The sequence below is a fragment of the Panthera uncia genome, assembly GCF_023721935.1.
Source record: "Panthera uncia isolate 11264 chromosome B2 unlocalized genomic scaffold, Puncia_PCG_1.0 HiC_scaffold_24, whole genome shotgun sequence".
Taxonomy (NCBI): domain Eukaryota; kingdom Metazoa; phylum Chordata; class Mammalia; order Carnivora; family Felidae; genus Panthera; species Panthera uncia.
The window spans coordinates 13595978-13616168 of NW_026057580.1; the positions used below are offsets into that span (position 1 = coordinate 13595978).

The 20191-nt window shown below is 34.2% G+C and overlaps 2 protein-coding genes across 7 annotated transcripts in view; one reads left to right on the forward strand and one right to left on the reverse strand.

Annotated features, from left to right (window-relative positions):
- SUPT3H (SPT3 homolog, SAGA and STAGA complex component) overlaps window positions 1-20191 on the reverse strand; it is a 537375-nt gene that overhangs the window by 480624 nt on the left and 36560 nt on the right. The window lies entirely within an intron of this gene.
- The window catches only part of RUNX2 (RUNX family transcription factor 2), a 258972-nt gene continuing 239334 nt past the window's right edge, over window positions 554-20191 (forward strand). For all 5 annotated transcript variants that reach the window (XM_049652784.1, XM_049652781.1, XM_049652782.1 and 2 more), the window contains exons 1-2: window positions 554-737; window positions 936-1059. In XM_049652784.1, coding sequence (XP_049508741.1) covers window positions 600-737; window positions 936-1059 — 262 coding nt within the window. In that variant the 5' untranslated portion in view covers window positions 554-599. The remainder of the gene's footprint in view (window positions 738-935; window positions 1060-20191) is intronic.

Consider the following 20191-nt stretch of genomic DNA (forward strand, 5'->3'; position numbering starts at 1 on the left):
CACAAGTTTAAAAAGACAAGAAAAAGAAAAACAGAAGGACTCCAATCACCCAGCAAATATGAAGCAGACCCCAGAATGTGATACAATCCAAAGATGTAAATTATTGTAAATCATCACTGTTGTTCAGAATTTCACACATCCTCTTGAGCCAATTTTGTTCTTTTCCACAGACACAATAATGAACTAAATAAAAGGAGGCAAAAGAGAAAAAAAAAAAAAAGTGGGGGTAGGGGAACAGAAAGGAAAACCTTAACTGCAGAGTTCAGCTCTACAAATGCTTAACCTTACAGGAGTTTGGGCTCCTTCAGCATTTGTATTCTATCCAAATCCTCATGAGTCACAAAAATTAAAAAGCTATATCCTTCTGGATGCCAGGAAGGGCCTTACCACAAGCCTTTTGTCAGGGAGAGAGAGGGAGACAGTGAGAGAGAGAGAGAGAGAGAGAGAGAGCAAGAGCAAGGGGGGAAAAGCCACAGTGGTAGGCAGTCCCACTTCACTTGGAGTACTGTGAGGTCACAAACCACATGATTCTGTCTCTCCAGTAATAGTGCTTGCAAAAAAAAGGAGTTTTAAAGCTTTTGCTTTTTTGGATTGTGTGAATGCTTCATTCGCCTCACAAACAACCACAGAACCACAAGTGCGGTGCAAACTTTCTCCAGGAGGACAGCAAGAAGTCTCTGGTTTTTAAATGGTTAATCTCCGCAGGTCACTACCAGCCACCGAGACCAACAGAGTCAGTGAGTGCTCTCTAACCACAGTCTATGCAGTAATAGTAGGTCCTTCAAATATTTGCTCATTCTTTTTGTTTTGTTTCCTTGCTTTTCACATGTTACCAGCTACATAATTTCTTGACAGAAAAAAATAAATAGAAAGTCTATGTACTCCAGGCATACTGTAAAACTAAAACAAGGTTTGGGTATGGTTTGTATTTTCAGTTTAAGGCTGCAAGCAGAATTTACAACAGAGGGTACAAGTTCTGTCTGAAAAAAAAAGGAGGGACTATGGCATCAAACAGCCTCTTCAGCACAGTGACACCATGTCAGCAAAACTTCTTTTGGGGTAAGTGTTATCATGTTTTAAAATCCTGTAAGAGATGAACCTGTTAAACAAAAAGGTATGCTTCTTGGATAAACTGCTAGCTTTTCCGGGTAACGTACTATATTAAAGATTATGATAATAATGTTATTTTGCTGCACTAAAAATTGAAAAAATGAAATTGCTGTACATGTTTGCATTTGGCATCTGTAACTTATCTACTTCTCGAAGGAATGACTGAAATAGAAAAAATTACATTATCTAACATTAGTCAAAATGTTTTCTAGAGTTGTAGAAATGAGGTGGTTAAAAACAGTGAAAGAAAGCTTAGTCTTCTCATTAACCCTCAGTGAAATACAATGAAACACTAAATTAATCAAAGTGTTATGAAGTATTCACCCTGGCAGCTCCCAATATTTGAGCAAACTTCAAAAAGGAAGCAATTTTACAAAATAACAGACCACAGAATTATCTCGACATTATGCTCTACCATTATGCTCCACTGCAGAAATAAACCTGCAGTAGTTTAACATTTTAACCAGCTCCACTAAAAGAAATCTATCTGTAAGCTTCCCCTGCATCGTACGATAGGTGCACAAGTTTGTTTCTACACAACTTCGTATAATTGAAGCATATATTCCTATATAAAATTATAAGCATGTAATAGCCATTTTCAAAAAATCTTTATAGTTACCTAGGACATCCAGGATATGAAATAGTTCACAGAACTGTAAGTTTAAAAACTTACATGCCATTATATTTTCTATATAATTTTAATTTTACATCTACACACTATTACCCATATGGAAAACTTGTTATAAACACACGGCAAGCACTGAAATGTCTAGGATTCTTTTAATCATATTCTTGGACCTACCAAAATGAATACCGTTTAGTCTCATGAAAAACAAAACTCTGCAAGGATACCCTACATGATTTTAAAAAGCCATACCTATTAAATCATGCTGAACTTTCAAAGAAACAGGCATAATATAGTCCCTTAATATTCGATTTCAAATTAATGTTGATACACAAAAGTAAACCACTTCAACATTCATCAGCTGACACAGTATTAGAGTAAAATATCTAAACACTTACAAGATTTTCTTTATGATGTCCAGCATTTTCCAACTACAAGGCAAGTTTATAAAAGTTTCTTTTATCCTTTAAAATCAATCCTTTTGCTCTGTATACCTGTATTAACTTTGCTTTATAACTTACAACTAACGATTGGAGTTTCCTTTACTCCTCCTACTTCACACATTTTAACTGGCTACCAGAGAGGATCAGTCTTAGTTTAGGTCAAAGAGAAATAATTAAACCTGAAGGAGAAAAAAGGTTTCTCTTTAAAAGGTAAGGAACGCAGTTTGTATTTTACAAAAAAAAAAAAAAAAAGAAAAAGTAAAATTGCTGTAGTGACTCCCTCAATATAGTTGGAAGTGGGCCCCCTCAGTTACGACACATACAATATAATAATCGCAGATTATTTTTTTGAAATGTAATGGTAGGTAATAAACATTACTCCAAAATTTTCTGCATTCAGGAAGCAGAACATATATACAACTAGGCTACAGTACAGCCCCTATTATAATCACAGCTTACACATGGTAATTTTGCTGTTCCCCCACAAGAGAGAAGGAAAAAAATGGTTAAAACTATTGTTATACGAAGGAATAACTTGAAACAGGCATCTCAAGCAGTTAACTTATTCTTCCACAATATTACTGTTTGAAAAACAATACATTTTTTCTAACCAGAAGGGGAACAGCACAAGTTTCAAGGACTACTTGAGCATTAAAAGCAAAGACATTAATCCTGTCACAAATAATACATTAAAATGCTCTTTATCCTATCATACGAGGGGTCTTATATTTCTGTGGCATCCTTAATAGCTATTTCTACAGTAGAATTTTCAAACCTTGCCCAAGTTTCTAAACCAGGCATACCAGTGAACTAAACAGATAAAAGATCATCTATCGCGTGTCCTATATTTTTAGACATCGTAACTAATTCCTTCTCTTCTGAAAAGTGGAATTTAGCCTCTCCCACCCCCAAATGGTACTTTAGCACCCGGAGGACAATTTAAGATGAACCCACTACACCACACTAATTATAGGTATGTAGTGAACATTATGTATAGGCCGTCATCACACTACAAACATTTCTCCCATCCCATAATCTATTCGAAGTCTAAAACCTCACTTTGGGCCTTCAATTCTTATAAATGATTATCAGCACAACCTAATGAAAAGTCAAAAGTAATCCAGTGATGCGGTCCAGTTTTGCAAAATAATTTTTGCAAAATGTGATCCAGTTTTGCAAAATAATTTTTTAGAAGCTTAGGCTTTTCCTAGGTGAGGGACAAAAAGCACACGCGGACCAACTGCCTCGCCTCAAATAAGAGCGAAAAGTGTGTGAGAATATGTGTGTGTGTGTGTGTGACAGAGATAGAGTTTCAGTGTCCTTGCTCTCTCAGCACACCATTTACCTTGAATTAAACAAGAATTGCAATCTGCATTATTCAAAATCTGCCTATTACTTATCATAACTAAACTCTGTTGAAAACGATAGATCTGACTCACGGAATATCTTACAATTAAGAACTTATTTATGACAATGTATCAGCTAACTGATTAAATTTCCACATAAAACCTTTGTAATTGGTCACAGTGACTAAATATGATGTGTAAACACTGATTTCCAAAGTAATAGTTGTGGTCCATGTCAATAACGTTACAGTTTCAAAATTTAATAATGTCGAAATGGTATGACTTGCTTCTAAAATAAGACAGCTAACTTCCAAAAATCTAGGGAGACGATTTAAAAAGTCAAGAACATACACAGAAGACCACCCTAATATATATTAAAAGTTAAGGATGTCAATGCAACTCCCAAAGACTTATAATATAAATTACTTTAAATTATAATAATCCTAATTTTACATAAAAAACAAAGATTTCACTTTTGAAATCTTAGAAACATTTTAAAATGCAAAGGATTTAAAAGAAATCACAGAAAAATATTTTGTTAGTCATTATGAACCTCTCCCGACGGTCTCCAAATCACAAGGAAGGCATGAAATATACATGATAACATTATGATACGTTTTCGTTATTTTACAAGGACAAAAAATTAATCTATTCAATTACACCCTTCAAACTAATCACTGATAGTTTGACTTGTTTAAATCAGTCATGCTAAAGTTAAATTCAGTAAGATAGAAATGTTCCAGTTTGTTAAAAGAACACTGAAATATTTGATGGTTAAATAAACTGCAGAGGGAGGAAAAAACTAACTCATTGAAGGCACTAAGATTTTATCAAACACACAGAATTAATCTTTATTGAATAGAACCATTCACAAATCAAAACTCACTGTACTTCAATACTTTCAAGCAGCGCTAATCAATTACAAACCTTTTCTAGTGCTTCAAAACTCATGTGCTTTCAATTTTATACACTGGTGGTCTTCAAGTACTGTATTGGGGCTGAGTTAAGACATTCTGTATCACAACTTTTTTTTCAACAAATATCCATCTAGAGGACTTTTTTTTCCCTCTCTAGAGCTGCTCACATGAAAACTGTGGTAATATTTTTATACTGTACTTCTTTGTTGAAGCTAAAGGTTAGGGGTTACCTAAATACCTCAACTGTATATACAAAAAAGGGAAAAGGTAAGTATTCATATAAAAAAATCCAATGGGACTGAATTATTTATTTTTGCATTTCCTATGATTAATGATGCACCCGTACCTACTTGAAAACTGATGGCAAAACAGGGTAACATCTCAAATTCCTCTCCAAAGCATACAAATATCAACCTTCCATGCTGTTCTAACCCTTGTTCCAGGAGACTAAAATGTGACAATGCTAATAGTGAGGTCATGCAAAAGCTCCTCAAGAGCATTAAGATCACAAATGCTATTACCTAACAAAAGGCTTCAGAGATATTTTTATATAGAGGGTTCACTGGAACAGTCTACCTCTACAGTGTCTCTTTAAAAAATATTACACATACGGTCAGATAGACAAATGAATTGTAATATGAAAAAATCTTTCCTGTAAGTAATAAAATCGTAAATGTGACAAAAGCGTTAACCATTTTTTCTAGTCATTTACCACTTAAGACTTGTCATTAAATGGGTGCTAGTAAAACCAATGCTAATTTAGGCAGAGATATCCCAATAGGTTAGCTGCATGCATTGTTTTTTTCTCCTATACCAATGAATTCCACTGAAGATGTCATTCTACCAAAAAAATAAATAAAATAAAATAAATCTGTCATTGAACTCCAATAATAAGGGTGACAATAAACAACAGTATTTTCTAAAGAGGAAAACAATCTAAGCTGTCTCAAATTTAAGGAGATTCGTCACAAAATCTAAAATGTTTACTATTTTAAAATATTTAGAAAAGGAATTCTCACATAATGAAAATACACACCTTAACACAATATACTGCCATTTCAGAGATTATGGAATTAAGTGGATATGTATTCTGATTAATGTGTTACAATTCAAAAAAATAATGGGGAAATTCTATACCTTATTCAAAGGGAGTTTCCTTACAATTTTCACCACAGTTGACCACAAGCTTTTGTCTTTTCAACAGCAAACATATAAAACAGTCTATACGTTCCCACATAACTTTTTAAAGATCTGTACAGAAACTGAGATTAAATATCCTTTTATTACACTGTATGTAATATTTTCATCTTACGGTGAATTCTTGGAATTTTCTCCCCTTTATATCATTTTTTTAAGAACAAAGGATTCAAGGTTTGGAACCACTAGTGTTAGATGGATGTAAGTAACACCATATCAAACATTTCACGTGCTTACTGTTATTATTGAAAGCATGTTAAGTCTAAAGCATTTTTTTCATAAATATGCTTTCGTCAAACAGTAAATAAAAACCCCATCATTTACCATGATATATAAAACAATTTCCACATAAAGTTAGCTGTAGAATTAAAAGTCCTTTAAAGGCTAATTGCTACATAACCATTGAATACTTGCAGTGAAAAAAAATTCATTAACACATCTCCTGTAAACACCCTATATTCTTCTTAATATTCATAAGTTCAACATCAAATACATATTCCAGGACCAAAAATCATACCAAATGTGACTGTGGTTCTAATTAAAAAGAGGACAAATGTTAGTATATCTTGATTAATTGGTTTTGATTTTTTAAATCAATTGCCCACAAGGAATTCTGCACCATCTAGACATATTAAATGAACACGATTTTTAATATTATTTAAGATACCTTAAAATTATTATATCGATGTCAGAAAATTTACCAAGTTAACATTATTCTCAAACATGTATTTATGATCACTGTTGCAATCAGCTTATGTGCACTATTTCTATTGCCATCCCTTAAGAAATAACACGTGACTTACATTAGAGAAGTGACATTCTTACCAAGGTACAGGTAAACATCCTGGGCAAGGCAAATAATTTTGACCACAAAATCAAATAAATGAATTTTATTTTACTTTTCATTTAAACTTGCTTTTTTATTTTTTTACATCGATAGGAGCTACTAAAATCATTATGCCATCAAGTACAATTACGTAAAACACTAAGTTTAAAACTCAAAAGTTTACGTGTTTATAGGTTGCTCTAAAATTTGTATGAACCATGAATGTGCCAAGCCATTGTTCACATATTCCTTATAGTCAGATGTCTTACAGTTAAATCCCTTTTGTGGTTCAGCATAAGCAAAAAATAATATTAATAATAAAGGGAAAATGCTAGCCAAATCACAATTAACAATCATCAATAAGGTTTGAAAAACATATACACACAGTCTCTTTGGAAAAACTAGAATAATGATGTTGTGGTACTCCACAGAACTTTATATGAACATGGACATATTTTTATACAGACACAAAATATATGCCACATAAACAGAACTTAAATCTCTTTCAACTATCAGTCCGCTCTAAATTTTAATACATGGTATATGCATTTGCAAGTGCATACAAACACATAAGTGACTACAGACCTTGAGATAATCATTAGGAAAAAATTTGTAAATTATTTAACTGAGGTATTGTTAGTAGTTTTTTGTAAGAGATAACCAATTACTTTTTGCATGTATACTAACAAAGCAATGTCCAACTGTAAAACCATTAACGGTCATCAAGCATCAACTGGGAAATTCAAGATAAAAATAATCAAAAACTATGCCTGTAAAACCTGAAGGACATTATTTTCCAGTCATAAACTTAAAATAATTAAACACTGATTATCAGTTGAATTATTACAGTTCACAAAGGTAAATATGAATGTAACTAATCTGCTAACAGATACCTACTGATTGACATTCTCTCAAAGAACAACTCTGGCCTAGAGCTAAACAGGTAAATTTTCTATATATTTACTCAGTGCCTATATAACCTACATAAACAATTTAAATTAGGCATTGTGATTTGTAATTTGCTTATCTTGTTTCAGCAGTAATAATTGATTCTATTTTTAAATTTCTCTACTGAACTTCTCAATTTAAACTTCAAACTTCCAGGATAATCTTTAAGTAAAAAGGTATCATTATTTCTATCAGATGATTAAAAATTACTTAAATGAATCTAAGCAAAATGTATTCACTATGAAGCTGAAAAGACAGTAAGTGCTATATTTTATCATTAATATTTTAATCCCCTGGTTTTACTGTATTGGTGTAAACTGGTCCTAGAAAATAGACATACATGTATCTCAAAGATATAGGGCACAGATTTCCTTGAATCAATAATTTTATTATAAGATTTTTTGTAAACGTAGCTCAAAGATAACACATTTTTTAAGAAAAGTGAATTCTTACTTTATTTCATAAAATCCTATCACATTACAGAAATCTGCAATATTATATATATTATAAACAGTATATTACTATATTACATGTAGTATAGAAAGAAAACTTCTTTATGTTAATAATCTATATTATATCATAGTATATGTTTTCCATAACATAAATAGCTGTAAAAGTATATAAGCATTTCATACTAAGGACTTTATCACCCAATTCGAAATACTACGACATTAAAAGAAATTTCTAAGAGAAAACTTCCATTAAGACAATAACATCCTAGTATTTGGCAAGCTAATTGGTTATAAAAGGTAATCTAGTAAGATTAATTTTCATTAATTAACTACTCATAAAATTTTTAAATCTTTCAAAGTAATTCAACTCCTGAAAAAATGCAGAAAAAATTCTACTGCTCTTTCAAATAGAGTTCAATGCAAAATGAAAATATTTAAGATAATCCATAAAGCAGATAGTACTTACACAGTGTACTACCGTATCTTCGTAAAGCAATATAAACATAAAATTCAGTGTAATCCAAACCTTTGATCATTAATCCAACCTCCTCTCCATAATACAAATTCTTTTTTTTCATATTATTAAAACCCAAGTGTTCACGCAGAATTCTTTACATTCCCCGAGTTGTTAAAACTAAACACATATAGTATGTTCTCTCTCTGTCTCCCTCTCTCTCTGTCTCTGTCTGTCTCTCTCTCTGCATTCCCAATTCTTGCCTCCCTCCCTGTCTCTATCTTTCATTCCCTTTATCTTAGGAGGAAAATCTGTAACATTTTCAAAGCTTTTTGCCACTAGTATCCACCTAGTTTTAAAAACATCATTATCTAAGCTAGATAAGGACAACTGGTATTGTCAGACAAGCACCATTCTTGATGTAGTAATAAAGATTTAACAATGTATTTCCTTTATAATATGCATAAGTATATTGCAGAATATTTTAGTGTACCAATAAGACCAGAGAAAACATATAAAGAGATTTTTTTAAATTACCATTCACAAAGATCCAGAAAGAAATGGAGCCATATGCAGATCAGGCTTTTGTAAATTTTCATAAATATTCTTATTTTTAAAAATATAATGATAAAATCAAAATACATCAAGAAATACTTCAATAACTTTTTTTATAAGAGTGAAATATCTGGCTTAAATTGATAAATTAATTACTAAATGGCTAAAACACTCTGTATTTATACATTTATATACATAAAAAACTTTACTAAGACATGTTCAAACCATTTTCTTGGCTATGAAATAAAATCATGTGCTCCAACAAATAACATAACAAAATATTTTTCATTAAGTATTTATTCACAAAGTAATTATATTACATGTAGAAAATGATAGCAAGAGATTTTCTAAAATGACACTACATTAATATATGTAACTCAAATTTGCCACCTTGATTTAAACCTTAATCTGCCAAATACATAATCATTTCATTGAGGTCCCATTATCCAAAAAAAATCTAATACCCCAATGTTGTTTTAAAGGAAACTTTAAGAAAAATCATCATATTATAAGCTGACCAAGATATTTTTTGAAAAGTAGCTGTGAAAATAACGTGACCTGAAAACTTATATATAACCTTAAACAAACTTACATACTCGAACATACGAAATGAACAAGAAAACAGCAAACAGATGCATGAAGTAAAACTCTACCTAGGAATGATACCACACTAAAAAGCCAACCCTAAGCACAAGAGAAATACATATGCTTTTTAAAATATATGCTTAAATTTAACGCTTTTAAATACAGGCTTGCCTTTTGAACTGCTCAAATGAATAGATAACATACCAGTGACTACAGAACTTCCTTCTAAACTGGCAAAAAAAAAAAAATAATAGTAATAATAATCACACCTAATTCCTAATTTTCCAGTTATATTGTGTGATACTTTCTTTAATTAGACTACCACTTATTCTAAACTGGCTGGAAAGGCTTGCCCACTGCATTTTCCCTGTACGTACCTCTTCCTTATCAATTATGATGGATCTTCAGCATTCGGAAGAAAAAAATAAAAAGCTTCAAAACTTAGTAACTGACTTTAAAACACATCGTTAAATCAATATACACAGGGCTACTTTAAAAAATATTCATTTCTCGAAGGCCAGAAAATCTTACTTTTTTTAAGCTGATGCATCCACACATAGAAAGCAAGTTTTAGTAAGTTCTTTTGCTACGCCATAATGAGCTGCTCCAGGAACTCAAGGGTACCTAAAACAACGGACTACCTGTTCTAGCCATGCTTAGGAATGTGTCCAAATCATTTTTATTGATTTAACCTTTATAGGAATGCTACATATCCTCAGAGCAAAACATTTTGAATGTATTTATAATATGACACACTTCTGAGAAACCATGAAAAAGAAAAGCTAAAAACAAATCTAGATACTCCTCCACCCCTGGTTGTTATGGGTATTTGTTTTTTTTCAAAACTATTAACAGACCTAAATATTAAATAATTCTATTTAGGAAAACTTACGTTGGCACCATGGTAAGGAGAAAGAAAAATTTATTTTGAGGAAAAAAAGGTGCATTTAAATAAATTCTAACTTTTAAGAAATAAAATGTCTGCCTTGACAATGATGTCACATCTACACATTTTAACGGACTCTAAATACTCACTTTCATATTCTAGTTACACATTAATCATGGAACCTACAAACATATCAAACTTAAAGAATTCAGTCCTTATTGAATAAACTAAGTTGTACTCTAGTTTACATTCTGAGAGTTGACAGAGAAAGTTCTGTGTTACCTATCTCTCTAGCTTTCTACAAGTGGTACTTTATTAATGGCTTCAGCAGCTAATGCCTGCATTAGTCATGTTTGCCAAATAATAATTCACAATATTATGCTTCCTCACATTATGGTTCATCATTCGTTAACTTGAACCTCACCTCTAAAGGAGTTATACTTTCACTGCAAACTGTTCTCTCAAAAAGGCAAACAACTTTTGAGCATTTCCAGATGTAGCCCTCAAAAAAAAGAAAAAGGAAAAATCATAGGCAAATTCTCAAAGAATTCTAAAATTATTAATAAAAATGTAGTAAAACTGGAGTCACTACTTATTACTTCAATGATATCCGTAAGTTTAAGAGCTGAATGTACTATATATCAAATTAAGAAACTTATGATAGATTTCAGGTAGCTGCCAGTAGATACAACAACCAAGCACATTTCACTGTGAGACAAGATTCTACTGAACTGGAATTTCTGAAGTTCTGACAATTACTGAACATGCAAGAATAAAATGATAACGTTATCTTTTTCAAATAGTTAACTTTCTTCTGGGTAATATCAATTTGGCTTTGGCCACATTATTTTCCTTTTGTCATTAATTTTTTATAAAGCATCCAAGCCTGCATGCGATTATGCTAAACCAAAATTAAAATAATTTATATGCAGCCTACTTCTCTGAAGCAGGGCTGGGACGAGGCAAGCAGGCGTCTGGGGCACAACATTCAAGGAGGTCCTTACTTGTGCACAACCCTGAAAGTGAGTGCCTCCTTAAATGCTGAGCCCTAGGAACTTTGCTTGCCTCACCCGAGGCCCAGGTCCCCCTCTGAGGGCACACTGGTATCAAACATTTCATGAGACATACTCTAAGCAGGATATCATAAAACACAGAAATATGGTAATATCAGAATGAAATTAAAAATAAAAATGTTTATATGCTTAATGGCCTATCTGATTTATATTTTTCTTAAAAAAAAAAGAACCCACTTGAACATAAGTGGAAATAAGTATTTAAAAACATAATCATATTATAATGAGTGATCTGAGTTCAGAGATGGCACAAATAGTTGACAAATTTTCTTAAAAGGAGATTTTATTGCCATACATATCTTTCAAAGTAAACTCAGGGCCCTTATTACTCAACCATAAGGCTTTAAAAAAAAAAAAGAAAAAGAAAAGAAAAGAAAAGAAAAAGGATTGAGTAAGTATGTTCCACTAAAGGGCTCACAGGGCTACACAGGGTTCGTAACAGCCCAGATCAACAGAATCACCTGAGGAATATGCCTTGAGGAGGAAGGGGACATGAGAGAGGCTTGGGAATTATTTTAGACAAGGCTCTACAAGTAAATTAGCCACATTTGGGGACCAAGAGGGAGCCAACTTTTAATACACCCAGAAATAAGTTAAGACAAGATGCATATACAAAAATATATACATTTCCAAATTGTTTCCCCCCTCAACATTTGCAAAGCTTATTCACAAGAAAGAAAACATTAAAATTTCAGTCTGTTACTTTCTTTTCCCCATCTTCTAGTAGAGATGTTAGACAATGATAATATGTCCAACCAGTAACACTAATAAGAAAAAGGTCAGAAGCATAGATAATTCAGTAAGATGAATACAGCCAAAAATATTACTTGTCTTTTTCTTCTAGGTTAAGTAGGTATTCTAAGTATATATTCTAAAAACTCAGTATTTTAAACTTTAAATATATTTAATTAAGTGTATATTAATGTCTTTTAAGAAAATATATGTGCCCAATGTACCTCCAACACTATACCTTGAAACTCTATTTTGTTTTATGTTAGCTTTTCTTGGTTGACTCCTTATTGTGCCAGGCACTGTGCTAAACCCTTTATAAAGATTATTTCCTTTAATTCTCCGAATTCCTTTATATGAAATGGGTATTACAATTCTTTACAGATGAGGAAACTGAGGTAATATGAGGTAATAAAACCTGCCCAAGGTCATGCATACAGTCGAAGAGCAGACATTCAAACCCAAGCTTTCTCACTCTCCACTACTACCTTATAGTGGTATATATAACCTTGATGAAGTTAAGGTGATAAGAAATCCCCAATTTCATCTATACAGGTATCAATTCTCAGTAACATCATTAAGGTAAAGTTATTAAATTGACAAAATACAAGAGATCATCTTTGAGACTCCAAATTCTCCCAAAGTAGATCTTTAAGTAATACTGGTCAGTGAGAACCAAAGAGATTAAGGAAAAATATAACTAAAGAGTGTACCAAGGGATAAGACTTCGGTCAGGTTTGACCAGAAAATGAAGGTTCCAGGGAATTAAATCATTCTTAACCAATCATCATAATCAATAATCTTATTCAATATCCACACCATACCCTATATACTTCATCTGATATGAAAATACCATTTTAGGAGTTAAAAATTACACTGTTACATTAAACACAGGAATTTGTAATCCTCCTTGTTTGTAAAATTAAAACAATAAAGATTTCAGTCACGGCTTTTACGTCAGTCAGGTCTGGAGTCAAATCCTAGTTTCTGTAATATTGCATAACATTCCTTTTACCATGGTTCTCACTGTTCTACCTAAAAAGGCTTACATACCCATACTCCTGCTAAGTGAACAAGACGACTTTAATCCCTAAATCTTAATCTGTAATTACAATTTCTCAAATTCTTGCTCACTTAAATCTTTGATGTTCCCAAAGACCCACTGATAAAGGTACCTGTTCTTTGCCCACCAAAGAGATTCTAGGAAGTAACTCTTTGACATGTACTATTTATCCCAATGTCATCCACAGCCATTTCTCCACTATTACTAAAAACAGAAATTCTTACAGAAGCCATAAAAGAGTTCTACCTGCTGTTTTTCTGAAAGAGGATAGGAAGAAAGCTGTGAGATTGTATCACTGTCTGTATGGGTCCACTGAGAAAAGATGCCCTGGCCAGGAGCCACAGGTGATGGCAGGTAGATGAGACATTTGCTCAAAGAATAAAAAACTGGGAAGAAGAGAAAGCTGTTTAAACATCTGCAAACATCAACAAACCTCTCCAAACATCCTGCACCCATTTTTAATTTGATACACAATGGTGTAATGATCACACAAACAACTTTAATGAGGTAGAATAAAGTAGAAACATTTATTAAAATTAAATAAGTACATACGCAGGTATAAAATCCTAGATACCACATTTCAGAAAAGGAAGCATGCAAACTCGTACTCTATCTGGCATTGGACAAGACAGAAAAAGATTTGGTTAGAAAGAAAAGTTGGTAAGGGAAGATGCTTTGCTGGCTTTAGCTTAAACTCTGCAGGGGTTCACACTTATTTCATCAGAAGTCACCAGACGGCAAAGATGCGAGAAGAGACCAAAGGTTTTTCATGCAGCCAGAACAATCAACCAATGAAGCAGAGAGTAAATTTAGGATGACATGGTGATTTACCAGTCATTAATCTAGTAGGAAAAAACTCGGCCAGAATGCGGAAAACATGGTTAAACTGAAGAGGGATTACAAAGAAACCAGCAGCAGAATTTGGCAGCGGTCGCTGGGAGAAGCAAGGACTGGGAAAAGGAGACTGCAGCCCAGAGGAGAGGACAGTGGTGTTGCCGGTAGTTAGGAGAAAAACAGGGGAGGGTAAAGTCGCAAGAGTTTTGACTTTATCATTATTAAAGCTGCGCCTAGTGCAGGAAACAGAAAGATCCTAATTGTAAACAACACAAGTTCAATATTGTGTTTACCTGTTCAGGGGTGTACATGTTGTCAGAGGAACTCAAAATGGTAATGATCACTATGTTTGGATAAGAGCAGAATTGTGAAAGATTTTTTTATACTTGCCAGTATTTTTCAACTAAAAAAAATACAAATATTGCAACTGAAAAAATTTAGGGGACACTATGTTTTAATGTTTAACATTAACCCATACAACAAATTTGGTACTGGTAATGATGTGGTGTTTTTTCCCCCATGCTCAAGTTTAAGAAACAGAGCAAATTCCTACAATTAGAAATTATTTTTATGTGGGAAAACCAGTTTCAAAAAAGCCATAGAATCTCATAAACACAACAGACCCAGCAAGGGTTTTGGTGTTAAGTTTAAATCCCAGTTACACCAATTATTCTTGCCGTGATGAGCACTGAGCCAATCATGAAAGTGCTGAATCGCTGTACTATGCACCTGAAACTATGGTACGCTGTATGTCAACTAACCGGAATTAAAAGAAAAACTTTTAAAAAAAATGTAAGAAATAAAAAAAATATGTCCCAGTTACACCAATTTTAAAAACCTGAGCAAGTTACTTAAGCTCCCTGTGTCTCAATTCCTTCATTCCTGTAAAGATGTTTACTACCTACCTTGAAAGTTTTCCATGAAAATTAAATAAGATACATGCATGTAAAGTGCCTACAACCCAGTCAGGAAAAATCATTGCAGTTATTACTACATACATCGTAGTATGTATGTAGATACACTGTATGTACATACATTGTGTTAATACATACAATCACTCAATCCTGAAATCGTCTCGAAGAGGCTAAATTTGATTACTCACAGTGTGGTCCACAGAGCAGTGGCACCAGCAGCACCTGAAAGCTTGCATAAAAATTCAGAACCTCAGGCCTCACCCCACACTTTCTGAATCAGAATCTGCACTTTCACAAGATCCCCAGGAAAAGCAAAGTTTGAGAAACCCTGTTCAAAACAACATTCAATTAAGGGAGGGTCCAGCTTGTTCACATACTACCAGCTCCCCGAAATTGTCCACTTCATGTCGGTTCCAGAGTTCTTTTCTGATGCTGAGTGAAGAGCAACTGGTAGTTTACTCCTAATTTCTAACTCTGAGAAACTTTTAAGAAACTGACAGAAAAGTCTAATCTACTACTACTTCCAAAAGATGACTTTAAAAACTAACGAGAACTCTCACGTTGACCCCTCAGTCGATCCACTCCGAACAAGAAACAGGGTCCTGTGGTGCCTAACTCTCTCTTGTAAAAGAAGGTCTTCAATAACTTGACACATTTTGTAAATTATTAAGCTGCACAACTGTACTAACCAGGTACCAGTCTGCTTATCCCCGTTGTCAATGATGTCTCACCACAAATCTGTCGAATGTTTACTGAAGTTTAAAACCATTGTATTTGCCCTCTGTTCTGGAGACAAGATACCTAGCAGCCCTGACAGAGCACAGAGTTTGTGAGGCATGGCTACTACTGAGTAAAACCATTTGGCTTCTGATACTCAACGTCTAGGCGGCTCACAAATCATGCCTTTAATAGCCCTTTCTAGAATCTTAGGCAGCAGGGGCCTCAGGCTGACAACACTTCGGACTTTCGTTTTCCAACTAATCCCCCTCTTTGATATGTGACACTGATTTTTTTATTCTGAAGTATTTTATCATCATAGATGCCCATTCCTGTCGCTTTTCCACTCCATGATTACCGTACTGAATAAAACAAGAAATACAGAAGAAACTGTATCTATGAAAATTGTCAGCCTAAATAATAATTCAAATTTCCTAACTGGGAGAAATAAAAGATGGCATGAAGTAGATATGACAAAAAAAAAAAAGAACAAAAATAGAAGAAACAAAACACATCTGCCAGATTCCACAGTATTCTGAGAGTGTGATGATCACAGAGCTCCAACAGGCTTATCTCCTCTGAAGGGATTTCTTAGACTGCAGAACTTTTAACTTCCTTCTAGTTCTTCTCCAGTTTAGTTCTTGAGAAGTCCCTCAGTTATTTAGCCTACACTGCCTCTTGCCTACATACTTATTCTTGCTCTCTACCCTTAAAAAGAACACGCATGCCCTCGCTTGCCCACTCACGCACTACCTCATCCTTTTCATTGTGCCATCTCAACTTTCTTTCCATTCGTGTCCACATGGGCACTGCTTTAGATTCTAAACTTCCAGTGGAGGGCCCAGAGATGTAGATTTAATTCCCTTGGAACATCACCTAGAACAGTAACATAATCAATTAAGCTTTAATGGCCTTAGGACAGGCACATCGATAATAAGAGCTCACAGAAAGATATGCTTGCCACGAATTTTAAATTCAATGAAAATTAAGAACAAAAAGCATGTCAACTTTTTCTGCAAGAAGTGAACCAGCACTTTACTCTTGGCTGGAAAAACCTGGAGAAAAAAACACCTGAATATGAAAGGTGAATTGGCCTTAAAGACAAAAAGAGGAATATACTGAGTGAAAGGAGAAAGGAAGGTCATTTAAAAAATAAAGCATGTGATAAGCCAAGACTCAAGACTAAGAGAGGGAGACAATAAAATAAGGGTAGGTATAGAATTTTTAAATCTCTTAAGTATAAGGGACTATTTATAAGTAGAGTGGTTTAAGAGTTGCTGTCTACTATTCTTTAAAGCAGGCTTCATTCCTATGAGTTTAGGAAAGTCTCTGCCACACATAATGAAATCAAAATCTAGGGAACGAATATATGTGAACAAAAGGGGTGTACATGAGAATGTTCCTCATGACTAGTACCTACTTGCTCAGACCACCTAAGTATCCAACAGGTACCCTACAAAGGAAACAAACTTAAAAAGAAAAAGTAGGATAGCCAGGAAATCAGAAAACATAAAAGAAAGATTGATCCTAGGAAGAATGTTCAATCCCCAAATCACTACTCCAATTTCCAGCGATGAGCACTGTCTTATTTTTCCCTTGTTCTCTCCATGTACCACATGAATGTGCATTTATCAAGACCTCATTAATTATTCTGAGAGGGATGTGTTGCCTTATCAAACAAAAATCAAAGCTCCTTTCTTGAGTGTCAAAAAAAAAGATGGAATTTGATAAACGGGATTTTTTCATTTTAAGGTTGTTAACCTCATAATTTCTAATGTTTAATGGTTTGTTGCTTGTTTAATAAATCCCTGCTTACATGGGAAGAAGGAAAAAAAAGAAAGATTAGTTCTAGTCACAGAAGTCTTAATAAATCATTCCTCTTGACTTTTTTACATTTAATTTTCTGGGTTTTCTCCAAGCTTCCCACCTCCCCCCAATTTTTTCTAGTATTACCACATTGGACTTTTAAAGGACTGAGCTTCAAGTCGAGAGAACTCCGATCTAGTTGCACAGCTACAATGATATAAAAAGACAAAACACTGTTTGTCTGAGCTTCGCTTCCCAGTACTGAACTACATAATGCTAAGACTTTTCCAAATTCTATGATTCTGCCATATTTATTACATTCTTGATAGAAGATTATTTCCAGTAATCGGCATAAGGTCACCCAGAGTGAACTTGAAGGCATTTTTTTCCCACTGAGACTCTGTAGAACCATAATCCTTCTCAGCTCAGGTCTTGAGGGAGCCACTGACAACCAACCAACTGATGGGAATTTGTGAATAAGAGGATTTTTTTGCCAACTGATGCCTGAGTGTTTAATATTTTCATTCAAAAGTCAATTTGTTCCTCAGACTTTCATCACACTACGCCTATTTCTACTGAACCCTTGGCATCTTTTACTTTGGGTCTTTGCTTCTGCAGCCCTAGATCCAGGTTTTCAGAAGGCACTTACAGGGAAGTGATTAAAAGGCACAAAAGGTCATGAAAAAGGCAGAGAGAAGTGGAAGAACTTTGTTCTAGAGCCCTTTTACTTTCCTGCCTGGCTTTATGAAAAATAACTTCACCTCTTTATGCTTCACTTTCCTCATCTGTGAAACAAGAGAAAAATTATCCACCTACCTGTCCTGCCTCACATGGATGTTTAGACATTGAAACGAGAGAACCATGTCGAGAACACTAAGAAAAATCACAAGTATATCCATATAAGTTATAATAATTAAGTACCACAAAAACAAAGTTCAAACTTCCATTCACTTGACTGAAAGAACATGCTTGTGCCTTTATGGAAACATAAAATATAAGCTGGCCAGGTTTTTACCAGAGAATGAAACTAAAATCTTCAGCAAACCAAGTCTTTTGAAGGCTAAACTTTGTGGAATAATAACATCCATTAAAATATTATCTCCACATAAGAGTGAAAACATATGGTATCTTTCTCTGTATGACTTATTTCACTTAGCATAACACTCTCCAGTTCCATCCACGTTGCTACAAAAGGCCAGATTTCATTCTTTCTCATTGCCAAGTAGTATTCTACTGTGGCACAGTAAACCACAATTTCTTTATCCATTCATCAGTTGATGGACATTTAGGCTCTTTCCACAATTTGGCTCTTGTCGAAAGTGCTGCTATTAACTGAGGGTTGATGGCGGGTGAGAGGGAGGGGAAGGTGGGTGATGGGCATTGAGGAGGGCACCTGTTGGGATGAGCACTGGGTGTTGTATGGAAATCAATTTGACAATAAGTTTCATATTAAATAAATAAATAAATAAATAATCTCCAGGGGCGCCTGGGTGGCTGGGTCGGTTAAGCGTCTGACTTCGGCTCAGGTCATGATCTCACAGTCCGTGAGTTCGAGCCCCGTGTTGGGCTCTGTGCTGACTGCTCAGAGCCTGGAGCCTGTTTCAGATTCTGTGTCTCCCTCTCTCTCTGACCCTCCCCTGTTCATGCTCTGTCTCTGTCTGTCTCAAAAATAAATAAATGTTAAAAAAAATAAAAAAAAAATATTATCTCCAAATATCTCCAATTATCTTAAAACATATCTCCTTTTCATTCCTCTAGCTCAGCTCACCTTTTAACATACCTCATCAGTAAAATACACTGTAATGACCACAACTGTCATTTGTTTATAAATTACATAAATCTGTTACCTTTCTAGTATATTATGTACCTTAAAAATTCTTCATGAAAATTGAAATTTTAAGGCTTAAATTTGAATTTAAGTTCCCTGAACTCTGTTTTGGAGACCGCTGCTATAAGTCAATGGTTTCAAACCTTTGTACGCTATGGACCACTGCTCAAACACCAAGTTTTAAAACGCAAACCCAGGGGCACCTGGGTGGCTCAGTCATTTAAGCGGCCAACTTCGGCTCAGGTCATGATCTCACAGTTCGTGAGTTCGAGCCCCGCATCAGGCTCTGTGTTGCCAGCTTAGATCTTGGAGTCTGCTTCGGATTCTGTGTCTCCCTCTCTCTCTGTCCCTCCCCCGCTCATGCTTTGTCTCTCTCTCTTTCCTTCAAAAAAAAAAAAAATAAAAACATTAAAAAAATTTTAATAAAAAAATTAAAAAAAAATAAATAAAAAGCAAACCCAATCCATAGGAGAAATACATGTAGAGCTTCTCTGATTAATATGGGAATAAGAGAACAGGAGCCAGGAGTTCCGTGAGGAAACTCCTGTGGCTCCAGAAAGCACAATTTGAAAGCACTAATCTTGAGGTGAGACTTTCCATTAGCCTCTTTACAAAATAAAATAAATGAATGAATGAATGAATGAATGAAATGTACTTAATAGCGCTATTTCCTAAGCTTGAAGTCCAAGATGTTAAAGAGTCAACAGAATTCTCAATGTTATATTTACTGTAGAGATACTGTTGACTGCATAATCAAGGGGCCCAACAGGCTTTCGTGGAGGAAAATTCTCACAGTCCTTATCACCAAACACTATTATACTCCTAACTGCTATGGTTATATCAAAGACTGTTGATCGACTTTGCTTTCAGACAGTATAGTACA